The 18,744-nt window shown below is 41.4% G+C and overlaps 1 protein-coding gene across 4 annotated transcripts in view; it reads right to left on the bottom strand.

The window, feature by feature from the left end:
- Positions 1-18,744, bottom strand: part of WNK4 (WNK lysine deficient protein kinase 4) — a 57,304-nt gene that overhangs the window by 15,201 nt on the left and 23,359 nt on the right. For all 4 annotated transcript variants that reach the window (XM_078377752.1, XM_078377753.1, XM_073004072.2 and 1 more), the window contains exons 3-14: positions 16,048-16,268; positions 14,693-14,850; positions 13,524-13,612; positions 12,116-12,335; positions 8,739-9,075; positions 8,027-8,127; positions 7,612-7,670; positions 6,346-6,487; positions 2,882-2,998; positions 2,578-2,754; positions 2,066-2,123; positions 722-874 (exon numbers count right to left, since the gene is read on the bottom strand). In XM_078377752.1, coding sequence (XP_078233878.1) covers positions 722-874; positions 2,066-2,123; positions 2,578-2,754; positions 2,882-2,998; positions 6,346-6,487; positions 7,612-7,670; positions 8,027-8,127; positions 8,739-9,075; positions 12,116-12,335; positions 13,524-13,612; positions 14,693-14,850; positions 16,048-16,268 — 1,832 coding nt within the window. The remainder of the gene's footprint in view (positions 1-721; positions 875-2,065; positions 2,124-2,577; positions 2,755-2,881; positions 2,999-6,345; positions 6,488-7,611; positions 7,671-8,026; positions 8,128-8,738; positions 9,076-12,115; positions 12,336-13,523; positions 13,613-14,692; positions 14,851-16,047; positions 16,269-18,744) is intronic.

The following is an 18,744-nucleotide window of genomic DNA, read 5'->3' as shown; positions in this document are numbered from 1 at the left end:
CTGCAAAAAAAAGTGCAAATTGGTGAGTGGGAGCAACCCAGGAAGGAGAGGTAAACTACACCCCTCTGTCTCTGTTACTGCAAAGCAGATGACCTGGACACACTGGTTTTTCCTTTCCTCAGCAAGCACTGCCTTAACATCATGCTACAAACCTTGGAAAAGTTGACTGCATTTACTAACAGAATTCCTGGTCAGTCTAGTATTTTAGGAGTTGGATGTTAAAAAACAACAACAAACACACCTTTCCCACAATCTGTTATATCATTCCTGCCCTGTCCCTTCTCACCCAATTCAGTATTCTGCATCAAATAAAGCTATAGGGAAGGACATGGAGCTATATAATTCATTCTGCCTAAACCACTAACAACTTTATCCTCACCATGTTTGACTTGTAAACTGACTTTCAGCAGATTCTGTCTACAGGTTTCTTCACATTTCTAAAGCTAAAAATGTGTTTTATGAAAGGTACAGATATTCTGATTTGAACCTCAGACTCAGTATATATACTCAGTATATATATATATGATTTTAACAGATCAACCCATATATGTGGTCCTTCCCTTATACCATCAGTTTTGTACCATGTCATCTCATTTTCTTGGTAGCTTTATCACTACAGAGATATCCAATTGTACCTAAGATTTCAGCAGTGTTGTTAGCGGCCCCTCAGATTTAGGTTACTCAGTATTCTACAAAAAAGCTGAGTTGTAAATAGATTTACCTGTGGTTGCTACTGGAAACAGAGGCATCCCAAAACTCTGGGTGCTTGGTGAGGAAACTGTAGGATTAGAAGACTCATTCTCAAAGGTAGCATCCACAGAGGAAGGCTGGACAGGAGACAACACAGACTGTCCTGGGCTGGAGCAGCCAAAATCTGAAACAAACAGAACATTCAGTCTTGAGTTATATATCTGTGCACAATCCTGCAGATTAACTATCTCTTAACATGTTCAGTCCTAAGGGTAGATCAGTGGAGCCCTCCCTCAACATTTTAGCTTAGCATTTTTGCTAATATGCTAGACCAGTGGTCCCCAACGTTCGGCCTCTAGATGTTCGTGGACTACAACTCCCAGAAGCCTTCACCACCACCTCTGCTGCCCAGGATTTCTGGGGGTGGAAGTCTAAGAACATCTGGAGGACCAAGGTTGGGGACCACTGTGCTAGACTTTAGAGCAGTGGTTCCTAATCTTGGGTTACTAAGGTGTTCTTGGATTACAGTTCTCAGAAGCTTTCACCACCAGCTATGATGGCTGGGGTTTCTGGGAGCTGCAGTCCAAGAACACTTGGGTTAACCAAGGCTGGGAACCATTGTTCCAGAGCATGTATCTCCAAATGTCCCAGTGTGAGGACCACATCATATATGCTCCACATTTTCAAGGGCCGAAGGAAGATGCCCACCTGCCCGCCCACCCACCTGCACACTCCTGTACACGTGCACACACTCCTGCACACTGGGCCGGATAAAAAGGCAAGGTGGGACGGATGTGGTCTGCGTGCTGTAGTTTGGAGACTCCTGCTCTAGGGCATTTAGTTATGCTTGTTCTTCTCAGCAACTGGTATAGAGAAGTATTTGCCTTTTTAAAACTGGACATAATAGTCAGACCTCATGACAAATAGCATTGATAGCCTTATCCTCCATGAATTTCTCTAATCCTCTTTAACACTCTCCAGTTGACCTCACTACATCTTATAATACTGATTTCTGTTATTTAACTGCACTGTGAAAAGACACACTTCCTTTTAGCTCTTACGAATTTCCTGCCATTTGGCTTGAATGGATCTTAGCATGATGAGAGAGTAAAACATTTCTCTTTCCACACCATTAATATGTGTCTCTCACATCTCCATTTATTCACATTTTTCTATTGTTAACATTATAATTGTTATGAATCTTCCTCACAGAAGAGAAATCCAGCCCCTTGATCATCTGACTGACCCTTTTCTGTACTTCTTTCAGCTTCATAATGCCATTAAAAAAAAGATACAGTGACCAAAATCGAGTTTGGTTGTTTCTTCAGTTCGTATGAATGAGAATGTTCATCCATGGCAGTCTTGTATTACTTACCACTAAGAGAGGAAGATGAAGAGATGGAACGTGAGAGACTTTGTAGTGGCAGCTCACCCTAAAAGGAGAGGGGGGAGAAACACGGTTTTAATTGAGAGGCCACTGGACTCCCTCTTGAAACACCACAGGGACAAAAAAAACTTAAAGGTAATTCCTGCATCAGGAGACCTATACATGGGAATAGTTTTATCAGTGGCATATATTTTGATTCAAGGTGTAACCGTGCAATGTGTGAAATAACACATACTTCTGACTGTGTGGAAAAAAATGCCTTTTCCTTTTCACAAAAGGACCAAAACCAATCACCATCTCTATGGAATTAACAGAAAATGATTTTTTTTTCAGGGTTAGAAAAGAAACAATTGATAAAGGATTTCTATTTGCCTAAAATGTCTTCTGGACATCAGTCTAAGTTCACTATAACCACAGAGGTACGGAGCAGAAATATCCAGATAAGAGCTCTGGTTAGCTGTCTATTCAGTTCCCCTGGCTTCCATGGACCTGCCACTCACTGAGACTCCACCAGAAGCCAAAGTTGGGGACAGACATTGTGCCTCGGGGCTTCCTGGAGTCCCCTGGTCTTTGTTCCATCCATCTTTATGCAGGAGGGTCTCCACACGTTGGATAATATCACGGATTCGCCGGATGAATCCATCTTGTTCGGATTTTAGGATGAACTCTTTGGAAACCTGGAGGGGCCATAAATGCAAAAGGTTGAAGTAAGCTGAGCCAGAATCAGGAAGGTCAAATTCTGCCACAAATCTACACCTTGGGTAACCCCAAGTTAAACAAAACAAAACAAAATCATAGCCTCACCATGACAGCTGCAATTTCCTCAGGACTGTCTCCATCCAGGTCAAATTTAAAGGTCACCATTTTATTATTATATGTTTGTAGTTGACATTCAACCACTCGGTCATTCCAGTCTGGCATCTGCATGCATGAGGAGTTAGCATTAGGGTTGCAATTTTGTTATATATGTCTGTAATCATAAACTACAAAAATACATTAAAATTAATTAGTAGAGCCACGTCTGGAATTCAAGGATCTTTATAGTATCTGAACTTGGAGACTACAGAGCTAAGATGGTGCCTTCTTTCTAAGGTGCACTGCATAAGTAAAGGTGTAGATGACCTCCTCTTCCAATTCTAGATGCAGAAGGAGTAATATATGGGAATAATTCTGTTGGAGTTTATTTACATGACGCATGGGAATCAGACCTTCCATACAATTATGAAAGGCTGAGTTCTGGCAAGTAAGCCAGATTACTCTTTTCATTATAAAAGAACAGAAACAATATTATCAGAAATGCAATCCCTAAAAACCTTGAAAATATTTAGAAATACATAGATTTGGGCACAGGAATCCTTTGCTTAAAAATGCACATAATAGTTCACCCTCAAGTCAGATTACTAGATTGGCACTACATGTCTACTCAGAAGCAGGGTTCAGTGTTACTCCCTCCCATCCAAATGGATAGGATTACCATTTTAGAAAAAGGGGATTTTCAAGATAATTTAGCAGATATTTGTGCCCTACAAAAGGCTAATTCTTTCAAGGGGCATTTATTTTTATTGGTTACAAATTAATAATAATAATAATACTATTTGTGTGAGAAATTACCCTAAACTAACCCTGGAAATAGTCAGGAGACTCTGATTCTATGCCTGACTGGATCTCTGGATTTTGCAATTATAATCTTTTTATTCTTATTCCAGAGTTGGGAACAGTTGTGCAGGTGGGGGGAGGGAGGGCTTGCTCCTTTTTCTTCCTGGGCTTTTGACAAAAGGACACTTTAGGCTGTTGCTGCTTCTGAGATCCTGTAGTGTAAAGGATCAGAGTATATCAACAATTTATGTTACAATCTAGGAGAAGATCTATATATATATATATATTCCATATGGGTAGGAGATCAGAGTTATATATGATGGCTGAAATTCTGTTGCTTAGCATAGTAGATCACATTAAAGTAGACCAACTGAATCAGAGAGGATTTGATGAATCAATTTCTCTGTAACTTCCATTGATTCAAACTGGACTACTCTGTTGTGATTTACTTTATGTAATAAACCACAATTAAAGTAGGCCCACAAGAATCAATGGAACTTATGGAAAAATTGACTCACAAATTTCCCACTGATTCTGTGGGTCTATTTTAGTGCAAGTTACTATGCTAAATAACAGCATTTCAGCCAATATTAATTTGACAACTCAATGTTTTAGGCAGCTACACAGACTCTGATATTCCATGGATTAATTTTTATGTGACACATCATTTCATTTTAAACAAGGGGTATCAGAAAATAGTACTATAAAATATAATTACAATCCAAGAGATGCATTCTAAAGGTCATCTAGACCAACCACCTAGGCAGGAAATCCACGGCTAAAGCTTCCTGACAGACTAAAGGCCAAATTACATAGGACCTTCAGAGGTGCAACATGATAATTTTAGACATTAGACTAATGGAAGGTCATGAGGACCCTCCGTTAGATGGCCATGTTGCACTACTGCAGTTTTAAAAACAAAAATCACATTTCTCTTCTTTCTGTCCCTCACCAACAATCCAAGCTTTCATGCTCCTGGTATGTTATACAGAAAAACAAACACAATCAAAATAAAAGAAAATCCATTTTGCCAGCACTGAAAGAATAAATTGGAAGTTGGCTGTGCTACTAATCATGTTAGCTTTGTGATAAGCACCAATTTTGCTGAAGAAAAGGATAATTTATTAATCAGTAAAAATAATAAAATTAGAATTTGTAACCATGTAACAAACCTCCCTCTCACCTATACTATTTTAATAAAAATATAAAAAAGTGCTACACCAGTCAATCCTATTATATCCATAATGGTCTATATATATTTGCCATGGTCGCATTGTCCACCACACACTGAGTATCATTGGTGGGGCCCAGGGCTTTGACCTGGAGGTTCAGCCTTAAGTGCACTTCTAGGAACACTGAAAGTTGTTGTCCAAAAAGTAATTTCCCCAAGCTTTTGACATCTGTCACTTGCTTTAGGCTTATGTGGCCAATTTTCATTTTTATAGGTTTATTTTTAACAAACAGCCAGTGCTGTTGGCTGAGGCAGGAGAGGGAAAGGACTTGACCATGGTCCAATACAAATCCATTCTCACTCTCCTCACCAACCACATCATTTGAAATAGAAAAACTGCTCTCATTAAAACCAATGAGATACTTCCACCTTTTTGTGAACAGGAGGTCTGTGAGATGGGAGTTCTCATCAGAACAGCAGCAGACATAAAGGGTTAGAAATCCATTCCCTTCCCCCTTCTTATTATTCTCGCTCATCACACCCTCCCCTGCCCTGGGTATATGAGTCATGCCAGGGACCACTGATATTGGAGAGAAACAAAGAGAATTTCCACCCTAAATAGTAGTGAGTGTGTGGGTTGCCATTCAAGAGCAGTTAGCAATGGGACATTTCCTGTATACTACTGTTAAACAAATGACTTTTGTGCTTGAGAGTCATGAGGGGGCTGGGAGATGGAGGGGAAGAATAAGAGAAAACTTTTGACACTTCCTTCCTAAGGGAATTCTTGCTGGGGGTTGCAGTAACATAGGAAAAATATATTTAATGATTTCATACAGTGGCCATTATGCTAACATAGCATTTGCTAACTGCTCTTGAGCAGTAACCCAGATATTAATGTTTATTTAGGAAGGAAATTCTCTGTTGTTTCTCTTTGGAATCAATTACCTACTTCTTTTGCTTGATCAGGTAGGAGACACTGCAGATCTTACTGAACAGTAAGAGTCATCATCAAGCAACTGAGCTCATGATTGGATTTTTCAAAAAATTGAGAGGTCTTGAATTTGTTTTTTTTTAGAACCTTTTGGTTCCTGCATTTTATTATTCTGTGGATCGTCCTATACAGTATGTTTATACCGATGAAAAATAAAACATCAGCAGCAGACTTTCCTTCTAACAATAATTGTGCATTCAACTTGCTTGCTACCTTTTTTTTTTTGAACACTTTGTTCACTCTTTCTCATATGAGCAAAAATATAATTGGTTGATTAGTTAATCAACAAACCTAATCTATAAGTTGACAAACAATCGGCATATCGGCATGGAAAATAGATAATAGACTTACACATCAACCAACTCCCCTCAGAGTTTTGAAATTTTACCTTTTTGGACAACAACTCCCAGGCTGTGGGTGTTACAGTCCGAAAGGGTAGCTTTTCCAAGCTCTGCTCTCCCATGTCTTGGGGCACAGGGCAAAAAATGTTCCTGTACAAGCAGGGCTCACCTTTGAGATACGTAGGCGAGATCGGGCCCGACGGCGCAGGAGTCTTCCAGACCCCCGCTTGGCCAGAGGTTTTCCCCTGCACTCGCCTGCAGAGAGACCTTCATTGCCATCACTCATACCAGATGCCACATCGGACGGGTAGCTGTACATGGGATACCAAAGCAGCAAATGAGATTTCAGCAACAAATATGTTCCGATCAGGCCACACCACAAAATGCATAGTAGTTTCATGCTTCTCTACACACATCTCTGCCCCTAAACCTGTTCTGTTTTTTTTTAACTTGGGCTACAAAGATTAACTTCATTTCAAAGAGCTTCAGTTCCTATTCAGAGAGAGAGAGAGAGAGAGAATTGAAACTAAAGCAGTGTATCTTAACCTGGGGGTAGTGACCCCCAAGGGGGCCACCACAGAGTACTTTCTGGGGGGTCATGGGTTGCATTATATGTGTTGTAGCCCTTGTTAAATAATTTATTTCTTGACCTTTCAAAGTGGGATATCAAAATTAGCATGTTTCTGTATATATGAGAAACAGGCCCTGTGGGGGAGAGAGAACCCTGTATTTTCTGAAATGGGATCACTTTACTCCATTAAAAATGCCTTTTTATGCAGGCTACTTGGCTATTATAAAATGGGGTCACAACTTGAAAAAGATTGGGAACTACTGAGCTAAAGTAAATAGGGTGTGAAGATATCAGTTTCTTTTTAGGTACAAAGAGAGCAAATGCTATCTTGTCCATTCCACATTTACCCAGGATTTCTATGCTCATCAATTAGGGGAGAAGCTAGCATATTAATTAGAAGTTTAGGATATTCTCACAACAACTCAAACACAATGGTCTCATCAACAAAAAGGAATGGGGGTTGGGAGAGCAGTCTGATGTGTTAAGTGTTTGCAAGGAGGATTGGCCACTGGATAAACCCTATCCAGTTGTCAGAGCAGAACCACAGAACAAATGGAAATTGAGTAACTGTTGACTTACTGAGCTCCACTGATTCAGTGGGTCCACACAAGTAACTAAGGCTATGAGTTGACTTTATTTGTATGATGAATGAAGACTTGGGGCATTCCTTTCGTCATGTTGTCTACCTAATAATTTTAATTATTTTGCCCTTTTATTTTGCCTTTTTATTGTATTTTAAATGCTGTAAGCCGCCCAGAGACCTTCGGGTAATGTGGGCGGCATATAAGTTAAACAAACAAACAAACAAACAAACAAACCCCACGGCAAACTTCACAGCAGCTATCAAGTAACTCACTTTCTTACCTGTCCACAGGGGAAGAGAAGTCACTGAGGGAGATGGGGTTCAGACTCACAGCAATAGTCTATGGGTATAAAGAATAACAGCAGATGAGTTATAATGTCAGTTCCATTCCCCCAAATTCTAAGCACAGAGATGCTAGAGCTTGGAATAACTACTGTTATTGGACTGCAATCCCAGGAATCCCCTGTTCAACATGGCTACTAGCTAGGTACAGTAGAAGGTTTCTGGAACTGTAATTTTACAAGGGAACTTTCCAATCTCATGTTTTACTTGGCTTGCATCATCAGCAGACATATGATGATTCAATCTTCCTTTGTCATGCAGACAACCCCACCTCATTGCCTTTTTGAAGCCCTGAAGGGGCCCCTGAGTCTCTTCTATTATGACTGCCCATGCCAAAGACAGGTGACCACTCACTGAAGCAAAGGAGTGCTCTGGGGCAGATGCTGAGCTGGAGGCAATATCAGGCAAATCAACAAAGCCAGAAGAGCTCTGGTACCCGTCTGTCTCGCAGTCAGCTGCAAGAGAAACACAGAAAAATAATGATGCCCTCAGAAGCTGCTCTGATCACTGGTGACTTTGACTGAGCATTTCAACTGTAAGACTGGAAACCTTCAACATAGATTGGCTTTAAAACATGGAAAGCTGAGGTTGTCAAGATGTTGCAGTTCATAGCCTACCCAAAGCTCATGATGATTTTGCCATGTAATTAGCAGGGAAACAGGAAACAGAACGGAGCACAGCATGTATAGCCACTGCTATAAAATGGTTGGGTGATAAATAGGCTGCAGGTCGCTTGTACCTCCCCCATGTTTGCAGCTTCTATTGCTGACAAATCTAACACCATATGAGAGGTGTTTTTTAAAAAAAACTGTAATTCAATTTTTAAATGGAATTGCACATTATTTTAAAATGGAATTTTAAAGGGGAAATTATGCCTTTTTCTCTGCCATAGCTACCACATTATTAACATTTGGTAGCACAGTAAGAAGTGGAAGGTGCACAGACCGATGGATTGTGGAGGACCTAGTATGTCAAGCCCCAGAAATTTCTCTATATTTGCCTATGCCTGCTGTAAAAGGATGTAGGAACAGAATATTTCTTGGGTGATAAAACTACTTGTACTTACATGTAGCAGCAGAAGAACAGCCATGGTGATAGCGGAAGGGTTGGTGCTGGTCTACCTCCGGTTCTTCTGGCTCCGGGGGGAAAGTTGGGCCAAGTGCAGAATCTCCAGATCCTGGCGTGTCGGGTGTAGAGAGTTGGGCAGGGCTAAGAGGTGGAGGGGAATCCAGATCCAGCAAATGTAGGATATCAGGAGACATATTCAGAGACTGGTTGTGCCGCTTCTGCTCTTCCTGAGCTCGCTTGGCTTTCTCACGCTGGCGCTTGATGGCGAGGACGCGTTCACGCACAGCTTTAGCCACCAGCTTGTAGTCTGCCTCACACACAAAGCCTAGTGTCACCTGCGCAGGAAATGAGTGGGGTAAGTGTCGGGAATGTCAGAGGTTAGGAAATAGTTTTAGCCAAATGTAGGCATGTTGCCTGGCCAAACAATATTGTTTTATCAGGCTCTTGGGCACAGAGCCACAAAACCCTTCAAACCAAGGCCTGTGTTGTGCTCCATAAATACAGTGGTGCCTCACTAGACAATGTTAATCAGTTCCACTGAAATCACTGTCTTGTGAAAACATTGTCTAGCGAAAAGCGTTTCCCCACTGGAATGCATTGAAACCCGTTTAATGCGTTCCAATGGGGGAAAATTGTTGTCCAGCAAAAATCGCCCATAGGGAAGCCATTTTGCGAAGGGCCTATCAGCTGTTTAACTTGCTGTCTTGCAAAGCATCGGTCCCGAAAATACCCATTTTGCGAAGATCACCCATAGGGAAGCCATTTTGCGAAGGGCCTATCAGCTGTTTAACTTGCTGTCTTGCAAAGCATCGGTCCCGAAAATACCCATTTTGCGAAGATCACCCATAGGGAAGCCATTTTGCGAAGCCGCCGATCAGCTGTAAAAATCGTCATCTTGCGAAAAAATGGTCTGCGAAGCATGGACCAAATCATCGTCCAGCGAAATCCCCCATAGGAAAAACCATTTTGCGAATTGCTATAGCAATTGCAAAAAGTCAACATCTAGAGAAAAAACAGTTTTGCGGGGTAATCATCTTGCGAGGTACCACTGTACTTTGGTATTTAAGATGGGTCAGCAAAGCCCTCCAGAGGTTTCTGGACTGCAGCTTCCAGCATTCCTCCTTGCAGGCCAAGGATCAGCCACTGAAATCTACAGTGGATATAAAAAGTTTACACACCCCTTTTATATCTACAGTGGCTATAAAAGGTGTGTAAATTTTTATATCCACTGTAGATTTCAGTGGCTGATCCTTGGCCTGCAAGGAGGAATGCTGGAAGCTGCAATCCAGAATTTTTATATAAATATTGCAGTCCAATATTTTTATATCCACTGTAGATTTCAAGTGTCTGTAATGTAAAAAAAATGAGACAAAGATAAATCATTTCAGAAATTTTTCTACCTTTAATGAGACTTATGAACTGTACAACTCAGTTGAACAACAAACTGAAATCTTTTAGGTGAAGGGAAGTGAAAAAAAAACCACCATGAAATAATATGATTGCATCTGTGTGCACACCCTCTTATAACTGGGGATGTAGCTGTGTTCCGCAGTAAACAATCACATTCAAACTCATGTTAAGTAGGAGTCAGTACACCCCTGCCATCATTTAAAGCCTCTGAGGAATCCCAACTAAAGATCAGCTGTGCTAGTAGGTCTTTCCTGACATTTTCTCAGTCACATCCTACAGCAGAAGCCATGGTCCACAGAAAGTTTTCAAAGCATCAGAGGGATTTTATCATTAACAGGTATCAGTCAGAAGGGTACAAAAGAATTTCCAAGGCATTAGATATACCATGAAACATTATTATTTCAGTTTTTTATCATTACAGTGGTACCTCACCTTGCGTTCGTCCCTACTTGTGAACGATTCAAGTTACAAACTGCTCCGCTCATAAAATTTTGAATCAACTTGCAAGCAGAGCCTCGACTTATGAAGGAAAAAGGCAGGGGGAAAGGGTGGGAAATTCAAAACTCAACCTCCCGGGCTTCCAGCGCTGATGCGATCCGCGCTTTCAGAGGCCTCCCGGGGCTTGCCAGCACCATCGGAAGACTTGCGGGGACCTCTGAAAGCAGTGATTGCCGCGGGTGGGGTGGGGGGCTCCCACCAGTCTTCCGATGGTGCTGGGCAAGCCTCTGAAGGCTTCCCCAGCACAATCGGAGGACTTGCAAGGGACCTCTGAAAGTGGCATTCGCTGCAGGAGGGGGCAGTCCTCCAAGGGTGTTGGGGAAGCCTCCAGAGGCTTACCCAACACCATCAGAGGACTGCTGGGAGCCCCACCCCCCAATGGCAATCACCGCTTTCAGAGGTCCCCTGCAAGTCCTCCAATGGTGCTGGGCAAGCCCCGGGAGGATGAGTTTTGAATTTCCCACCCTTTTCCCCTGCCTTTTTCTCCCGAGGAAGGTGGTGATCCAGCGGCGGGGGACCCCCGGGAGGCTTTGGACCGATAAGTTGCTGCTTTTAAAAATTGCTCTGGGTGAGTTTTGGAGGGTAGGTTTGGGCTGGGGGGGTACTGTATGGTTCTGTGTTGTTGGGTTTTTTGCTGATTTTTTTTTTTTGCAGTCCCAGGGTGGGACTTGCTCAGCTGTTTATTTTTGGATGTGTTTGTTTTGAGTGTGTGTGTGTGTTTGTGCGCGCGCGTGTGTGCGCATGCGTGTGTGTTTTGCAGTCCCAGCATGGGACTTAGAGTGCTTTATTTTTCATTTTTCTTTTGGGGGGTATTTTTTCCTTTGGCCGGAACAGATTAATGGGTTTTCAATGCATTCCTATGGGAAATGGTGCTTCGACTTAAGAACGCTTTGACCTAAGAACACAGTCCCAATACGGATTAAGTTCTTAAGTCGAGGTACCACTGTACTTCCCTCCACCTCAAAGATTTCATTTTGTTGTTCAACTGAGTTGTACAGTTTGTAGGTCTCATTAAAGGTGGAAAAAGTTCTGAAATGATTTATCTTTGTCTCATTTTTTTACATCACAGACACTTGACATTTTAACAGGTGTATGTAAACTTTTTATATCCACCATATATTCAGTATTGGAGCTTATCACAGTAAGGCACCCATAATAATGCACAGAGATGTTCAGGGCACTTATACACCAGAGGCAGACAACTGTGGCCCCTAGATGTTTTTAGCCTAAAATTTCTATCACCCTGAACTAACACAGCTGGTGGATTGTGGGACTTACAATCCAAAAGTACATGCAAGACCAAAATTGCCCAGCCCTGTTCAAAACCTTTGAGAAGATGGCTTTCAGGGAATCCTGAAACCCGATACCCTTCCTTTTTGCTGCTCATCCAAGACTTCTCTTTCTGAAAAGCTCCTTTACACACACAGACACACACACACACGTGTCACAAATCAGAACAAAATGTACCATTTCCTGAGCAACTTCCTCGGCCACATCCTTATAGAGCTCAAAATGGAACTCTAGGGCATTGTTGTCCTTGTACTTCCCATGCAGCTTTTTCGAGTCATCCATTCGTAGCCAAAGCTTCAGGTTGGTCTTCACCCCATCATCCTCTTCAGCCAGCTCCACATGGACCCCTGTGTCCTCTTGGAAAAAGGAGTGCTCCAGAAGATCCTGAATAGTGTATCTGCAACGAAGGAATGATAGTTAAATGACTCAAAAAATGACAAATGCAAATCTATTGAAGTACAAATACATATGGAGTTTGCTTCCAAAAGATGCAGTGTTGGCTACCTGTCCAGCAGGTGTTTACCTGGCAGCAAGCAGGAAAAGAGCTTTTTTGGGTGGGTGGTGTCCACACCCCTCACTGAGTGGTAAAATACAAACTGACTTTGTTACAGTTCAAGTGCATGTTAAAATGCTTTTATTTGTCTTGACGTTCTCACTTATCGATGCTTATTATCACAACACTTAGTTTTTGGCCACTGATGGTTATATACAATTGCTTTTGGTTTTACCTCTGATTTATAGTTATACTGTAGTTTTCATTGTTGAGTACCATCTGGGAAAGTTGTTCATAATAGGCAGCATGTAAATAAATAAATAAATAAAAGTGTGTCAACATTAATTTTTAAAGCAGATACGGGGAACATCCAGCCCATAGGCCTAATCTAGTCTGTAGACTGTGCTCTATCTGGGTCACAAAGGCTTTTTGTCAAGACCTTCCTGTCTCCAACCACATCCCGTATCTCCAACACATCTCAGTCAGTCATGTGGCTGATTGTGTGCCCTGGCAGCTTGTCAATTAGCTGCAGTAAGTTAACACATATCTTATATTACCCTCCAGTTAGTCAATGTGGGAACCAGTTTGGTGGACATAGCAGACCGTTGGTCTAATCCAATATGGTTCTTCTTGTGTACAATTTAAAAAAACAAGAGACACACAGGCATATATCACATTTTCTGAATCTAGGCACACAACATAAAAGCTCAAGGGTGAGATTTCCAAAGGTCAGACCCAGATTTTGTATTTCTTTCTTCCATTCCATTGTGCCTTCTGCCTTTTTTATTTTTTATTTATTTTTTTATTTTTTTGTCCTTTGCTGAGCTACTTTGGAATGTTACAAAAGAAGAATCTGCACATTGCCAGATATATCAATATAGCGAACAACTATATTTGTTTATTCCACAGCTTGGAAAAGTAACTTTTTTGGAATACGTCTCTTGGACCTCTGCAGCCAGTGCATCCCATAGCCATGGTGTTTTAGGAATTCTGAGAGTTGCAGTCCAAAAATTTAATTTTTCCAAGCTCGTGTTTGCTCAATGTGTAGTAGATGCCATGTCATGGCAGGCCAGTGGCTGTGCAGTTCCTTACCTCTGATTCCGGTTCATTCGGATGCAGCCCTCAATGATCTCCTTCAGCTCAGGCACCTTCACCTTGGCAAAACTATTGGGCTTCAGTCCCTGTGATTGAAAAGTGACAAGAGGGGCCCAGTTAGAAGGGACCAAGGAGGAAGTGAGGTGAAGTGGTGAAAGTAGAGGCAGCCAGAAAGTCCAAGATTTCTGTTCTCTAGGACAAATATTCTGCCTACCAAACAAAGCCTAGAAAAAAAGGGCTTAGTAGTTTTTAATAAAACAGTAATACTTTTTCCATTCTCCTCTGGCAATGAACCAGCAAGTCTGGGGGATTCTGAGAGATATATTTGGGGAAAAAGCCCCCTCCCAATTTTACCTTCTACTTCTACTACTCAGATGACCCTTCCATCTAACCATAAAGGAAGACATCCAGTGAAAGAAATGTGGTTTTTTTAAAGCATGGAAGGAGAGAGGTATCTACTCTTATAGCAATAAACAGTGGCAAAGAAAATTCAAATCTGAGTTGAGTATGGTTCTGTCCCAGCTTTTATTTCTGCCTGGCTTTGGTGTCCTGAAGAGCATTCTGACCTTCTCCCATGGCTACTCTGTACCATCCCTACATGTCCAACCAGCTGTAATGTCTGTATTAGAGATGGGGGTATCCGTATTCATATACGAATACCCCCACACAGGTGGTGATAACGAGGATGGTCCACTCACCATTCCGCCACTGCCGCAACCTCCGCAGAGCCTTCCAATGGCTCTGGAGATCGTGTTCAGTGAGCCACTCTTGAACCTAGCAGAGAGGCTTGTTGTCCCACCTTCTGCCAGGAGTGGTGAGCTGAATGAGATCTCCAGAGCCATTGGGAGGCTCCGCAGAGATTGCAGCAGTCGCGAAACGGTGAGCGGACCATTCGGTCCCACGAAGCTGGACCCTTGTTATCGCCACCTGTGCGGGAGTTTTCGTATTCATATACAGATACAAACACCCCCCATCTCTAGTCTGTATCTTGCTTCCTAATGCCCCAAGTTACATCAATCAATTCAAGGTTCTTTGAAAACCTCTCACCAAAAAGTCCTCCTCCCTTTTTTTGACATATGAGGACACTGAAAGGGATGAAGATCATAACAGAGAGGGATGATCCCACACTTTTTGAGAAGGCAGAGGCTGTGTTCTTTCTCACCCACCGAGGTGACCTTGCGATAGATCTGAGCTGCATTCTGGCATTCCGAATAGGGGTACTCCGAGGTCGCCATTTCTAGCATGCACATGCCAAAAGCATAAACATCCACAGCCTCATCATACTTTTCCTCGTACATCTCTGGAGCCATAAATTCTGGAGTTCCTGGGAAAAAGGGAAGGAAAGAGTTTCATCTCAGACCCGAAGTGTAAAATTCCTTCGCACTGAACCATCACAGATCTCACTTGTGTCTGCTAGGAAACCCCTTTCAATCACAGTGTATAGAACCCCCTACAACAGTATTTGAGCATGCTTCCCAGGATCTCCAGGAAACACCTTAAGTGACCACATTGGATCAATATAGATGTAAATAAATGGAGAGTGCTAGCAGGCTGCCTCTTCCATAACCATTTCTCAGTTCAAGCCGACCATCCTTGAGAATGCCATCTGTATACGCAGTGAAAGCTGGAACAGTAGGCAGAGAAGCATTCCTGGCACTACTCTTTATTTACACAACTCCCAACCTTAGAGGAACCACAACAATTCCAAGCATCTTCCAGAGCTGATGCAATAGTTTCTTAATTTTAAGCGGTCTTTCGTTCACTGAGGTATGTTCATTGTGATCCAGCATCTGACAAATCCACTTCCACATACTTTCCCTCTTTATCCTGTCTATGTCCCGTCTACACTGCTTCCATTCATTTTTTTTTAAATCCCAGGAGAGGTTGTGAGGATATGCTAATGGAAAAACAATCTTTTTTTTAAAAAAAATGCACTTTTTCTATACATATTTCAAATTAAATGCATTGTATGCACACATCCATGCACTGACTAAAGTGCATTTGTATATGTTTTTCATTTGCAGTTCTCAAAAGTAAAAAAATTAACTGGGCTTTTTCAGAGTCCTCTGAATACAAAGTATCTGGTCTACGTCCATTTCTTGGTGGGGTGAAGAACCTTCAGCTGATTCCTCCTACGGTTCTAGTGTTTATCATAATTTTTTCATAACGGTTTTAATTTCTTTACTGCAAAAAAATTTCAAGGGGAAGGAGTGATACTAGTATGCTGCAGCAAAAACAACAAAGACCACTGTGGCACCTCAAAGACTAACACATTTTAGATGATAAGAAATCTTGTGTGCTGCAACTCAGTTATTTAGGCTGCAGTGCACTTCAGGTAGCAAATAAATTTGGCTGCCATACACAAAGGTTTATGCCAAACAGCTAGGTTTTTTTAAACTCTTTGCTGTTTTTATTGTAGTATTATTCAACGCAAATAGAAAAGACCATGGGTCAGGAGACACACCCCGTCCATCCCTATATCCTGCCCGCCCAACATCTCTCCTCATCAAGCAAAAAATACCTATAACACTCTTGGCAAATGATGCACGCTTCAGTGTGGCCAGACCAAGATCTCCAATTTTAACAGAGCCAGTGGGACCAGTAATGAAGATATTGTCACATTTCAGGTCACGATGGATGATTGGAGGGGAGCGGGTGTGCAGAAAGTGTAGCCCCCGCAGGATCTGCCTGCTCCAGCGCTGGAGAACTTTCAGCTTCATCTCTTTGAAGCGCTTCAGGTATCTATAAAAAAGGAGATGCCATTAGATTCAAAGACACCACACCATCACAACAGCTGTTTATAGGCCTTATTCTTTAGGAACAGAGTAAAATTAGACCTTGAATCCCATGTTATGACATTGAGCAAAAATCCTTGGCTACCACAGTTGTCAATCATCAGCAATTCAGCTTTTCAAGTATAAGTCCTAACATAGCCAAAACAGCACCATCCAGGCATAAGAGGAAACCTCTAATTTTAAAGAAGTACAACAGTATCTTTGGGGGCAAAATCTAATGGGGGGGAACATACCCCAAAACCATCCAATTAAGCCTAAACAAGAAATGCTGACTAATGTTAGAGTACATTAAAAATTATTTGCAAGTCACTTACAACAAAATGTGGCCCTTCTCAGGGTTTCCTAGGTATGAAGTATTCAAAAGTAGTTCAGCAGTTCCTTGTTTTTGTGGTTTTCTAGTGCTATGAAAGTTGCCCAAGTACACACTAATGACAAGGCACATAAGCCCATTGGCCACAAATGCGCTGGCTTATTCAGCTGCTGCCACCCCCCCCCCCCCAGCATAGTAGGGGATTCAAACTCCTGACCCCAAGCAATCACAGCCAGGTGCTCCAATCCACTGACCTCCAATCAGTTCTATTGATGTTAAAGCCAGGAAATAAAATGGCCGGGACAGGTGGGAACCCTAGAGAAAGGCAGGATCACCTGATTAATTTTGTTGAATGTGACCAATTGTGTGGAGAGGCTTCTCTTTAGTAGATCATTCTAATACCTACATTTTACCTGCTTGAGTATAGTCTCAGGTTTCAAAGCTTGTTCTTTTCAGAGCATACGAGCAAAGTATGGAGAAGCTGTGGGATTTTTGGACTACATCCCCCCCCATGGTATCTGATGTATTCTGGGATTTATAGTCCCAAAGCTAGCTGGCTAGCTCAGTGGTTTAGGTCTCTAGCTATGGAGCCTGAGGTTGGGCATTTGATTCCCTACTGCATCTTCTGGGAGAAGAGCCAGCCTGTGTGGCCTTGGGCAAGCTGTAAATTCCCAGGGTGTCCCCAGAAGAAAGGAACGGTAAACCACTTCTGAGTATTCTCTACCTGAAAAACCCTGAAAAGGGTCATCATAAGTCAGAATTGACTTGATGGCACAGATTAAAAGAAAAGAAAAGTAGCTTCTCCAAGCTCTGTCTGAGAGAGTACTAGTCTTTTGCATGGTACCTCTGCTTGCCTCATTTGTTTTTGTTGTTATTAAAGAAAAGTAATAATAGCATATCTAACATAAAATGTTTATATATACACAATACAACTAGAATTCCCCACCTGTGCCACCTTCACCCTTGGGACTAGGTAACCAAAATATCATTTTAATACTTTTAACGCCATTCCACTTCAAAAATACATTGATTCTTCTGCTGGCTTATGAGCTTTCCCTTTCATAAAGACATACTCCAAATATAAATTCCATACCTCTTTAAAATCATTATGCTTTATTATTCCGCTTCTTATTTTCATTTCACGGGTTAGCTTATCATTAATTGCTAACCTCCACATTTCTTTGTACCAGTCTTCAAGATTAATTTGTTTGTCACTTTTCCAATTCTTTGCAAATATTAATCTTGCTATTGTGACCATTATACAGTAATTAACTCTTTCTGCTCTTTTTAAAGATGGTCATTCTTAATTATATTTAGGAGGTCAACAATTAGTGATATTTGAATATTATATCCAAAAATTTCTCTAATTTCTTTAAAAACCACTGCCAATTCTTTCTTTCTTATTTCACAGGTCCACCACATAGGTCCCTTTTTCCTTTTCACATCTTCAGAATTGAGATGGTACATTTTTATTTATTATATTCAATCTTACTTGGGTAAAGTACCATCTCCGTGCAACCTTATAACAATTTTCTTTTACCCTTACAGACATTATTCTTTATATTTTGTTTCAATCCTCACCTTTGACCTCTTCTTCTAAGTCCTCCTGCCACTGGTTTTTCATCATAGCTTTTTCAGATCCAGCATGTGTTAAAATCTTATAAATTAGACTAACGATGCCCTTTCTTGAACTTGTCTTTGCTCAATGATCTCCTCAAATTTTGTCAGTTTTCTAATTTCTCTGACTTTTCTAGTCCACTCTCTTGTCTAACTTTCCATTTGGAGTATATTTAGCCAATATATCCCCTCTTCTTTCCCCAAAATTTCCTTTATAGTATCTTTCATATTTTTCATCCAACTCCTTATTGTATTTATCCCTTTTTCTATTAGTACTGCTTTAAGCTTAATTTTAAGAGTTTTGGGAAAACTCTGAGTCTCCACTACTTGTAATGGTGAAATAGGTGGACTCAATATATACCTATGTTCTTTCCAACATTCTAACATGTTCATCAGAAAGGGATTACTTGTTCTCTTTATTTCTTCTACAGTTTTTTTCTTTAAAGAGGAAGTCCTCCAGTCTATTAGAGTATTCTGACATTTCGATTTCCCTCCA

The sequence above is a fragment of the Pogona vitticeps genome, chromosome 6, assembly GCF_051106095.1.
Source record: "Pogona vitticeps strain Pit_001003342236 chromosome 6, PviZW2.1, whole genome shotgun sequence".
NCBI lineage: Eukaryota > Metazoa > Chordata > Lepidosauria > Squamata > Agamidae > Pogona > Pogona vitticeps.
Note: the sequence above shows the minus strand (reverse complement) of the source record. Positions and strands in the feature narration are given on the sequence as shown.